At 69.8% G+C, this 328-nt stretch overlaps 1 protein-coding gene across 1 annotated transcript in view; it reads right to left on the reverse strand.

Moving 5' to 3' along the window:
• CDKN3 (cyclin-dependent kinase inhibitor 3) overlaps window positions 1-320 on the reverse strand; it is a gene marked incomplete at its 5' end in the record, with an annotated part of 6,802 nt that extends 6,482 nt beyond the window's left edge. Inside the window, one exon of the mRNA XM_009868555.1 lies at window positions 196-320. Coding sequence (XP_009866857.1) covers window positions 196-320 — 125 coding nt within the window. The remainder of the gene's footprint in view (window positions 1-195) is intronic.
• Between the last annotated feature and the right edge of the window lie 8 nt (window positions 321-328).

Raw genomic sequence — 328 nt, forward strand, 5'->3', positions numbered from 1 at the left:
CGCCCCCCGGGCCCGCACCGGCGGGCAGGTCACCACCCGCAGCTTCATCCCCTCCCAAGGGCACCCTCAGACCAACCACCACCTCAGCCCCGGCAGTTCTCCAGAGGCCCGCACGGGTTTCCCTCAGGAAAACGCTCCCGGCCCGCAGGAGAAGGGTTTAAGGCAAACCCAGTTTTCCGAGGGGGCGCGCCTCACCAGGAGATCGGCAGCGGCCTCGGGTCCTCCTCAGCGGCCTCTTCGTCCGAGGAGTCAAAACCTCCGAATTGCGCGGCGCAGGGCTGCGGCGGAACGAGAGCGAGGAACTCACCTGGGGGCCGGGGGCCGCCCT

Source organism: Apaloderma vittatum, unplaced genomic scaffold (assembly GCF_000703405.1).
Source record: "Apaloderma vittatum isolate BGI_N311 unplaced genomic scaffold, ASM70340v1 scaffold39664, whole genome shotgun sequence".
NCBI classification, from domain to species: domain Eukaryota; kingdom Metazoa; phylum Chordata; class Aves; order Trogoniformes; family Trogonidae; genus Apaloderma; species Apaloderma vittatum.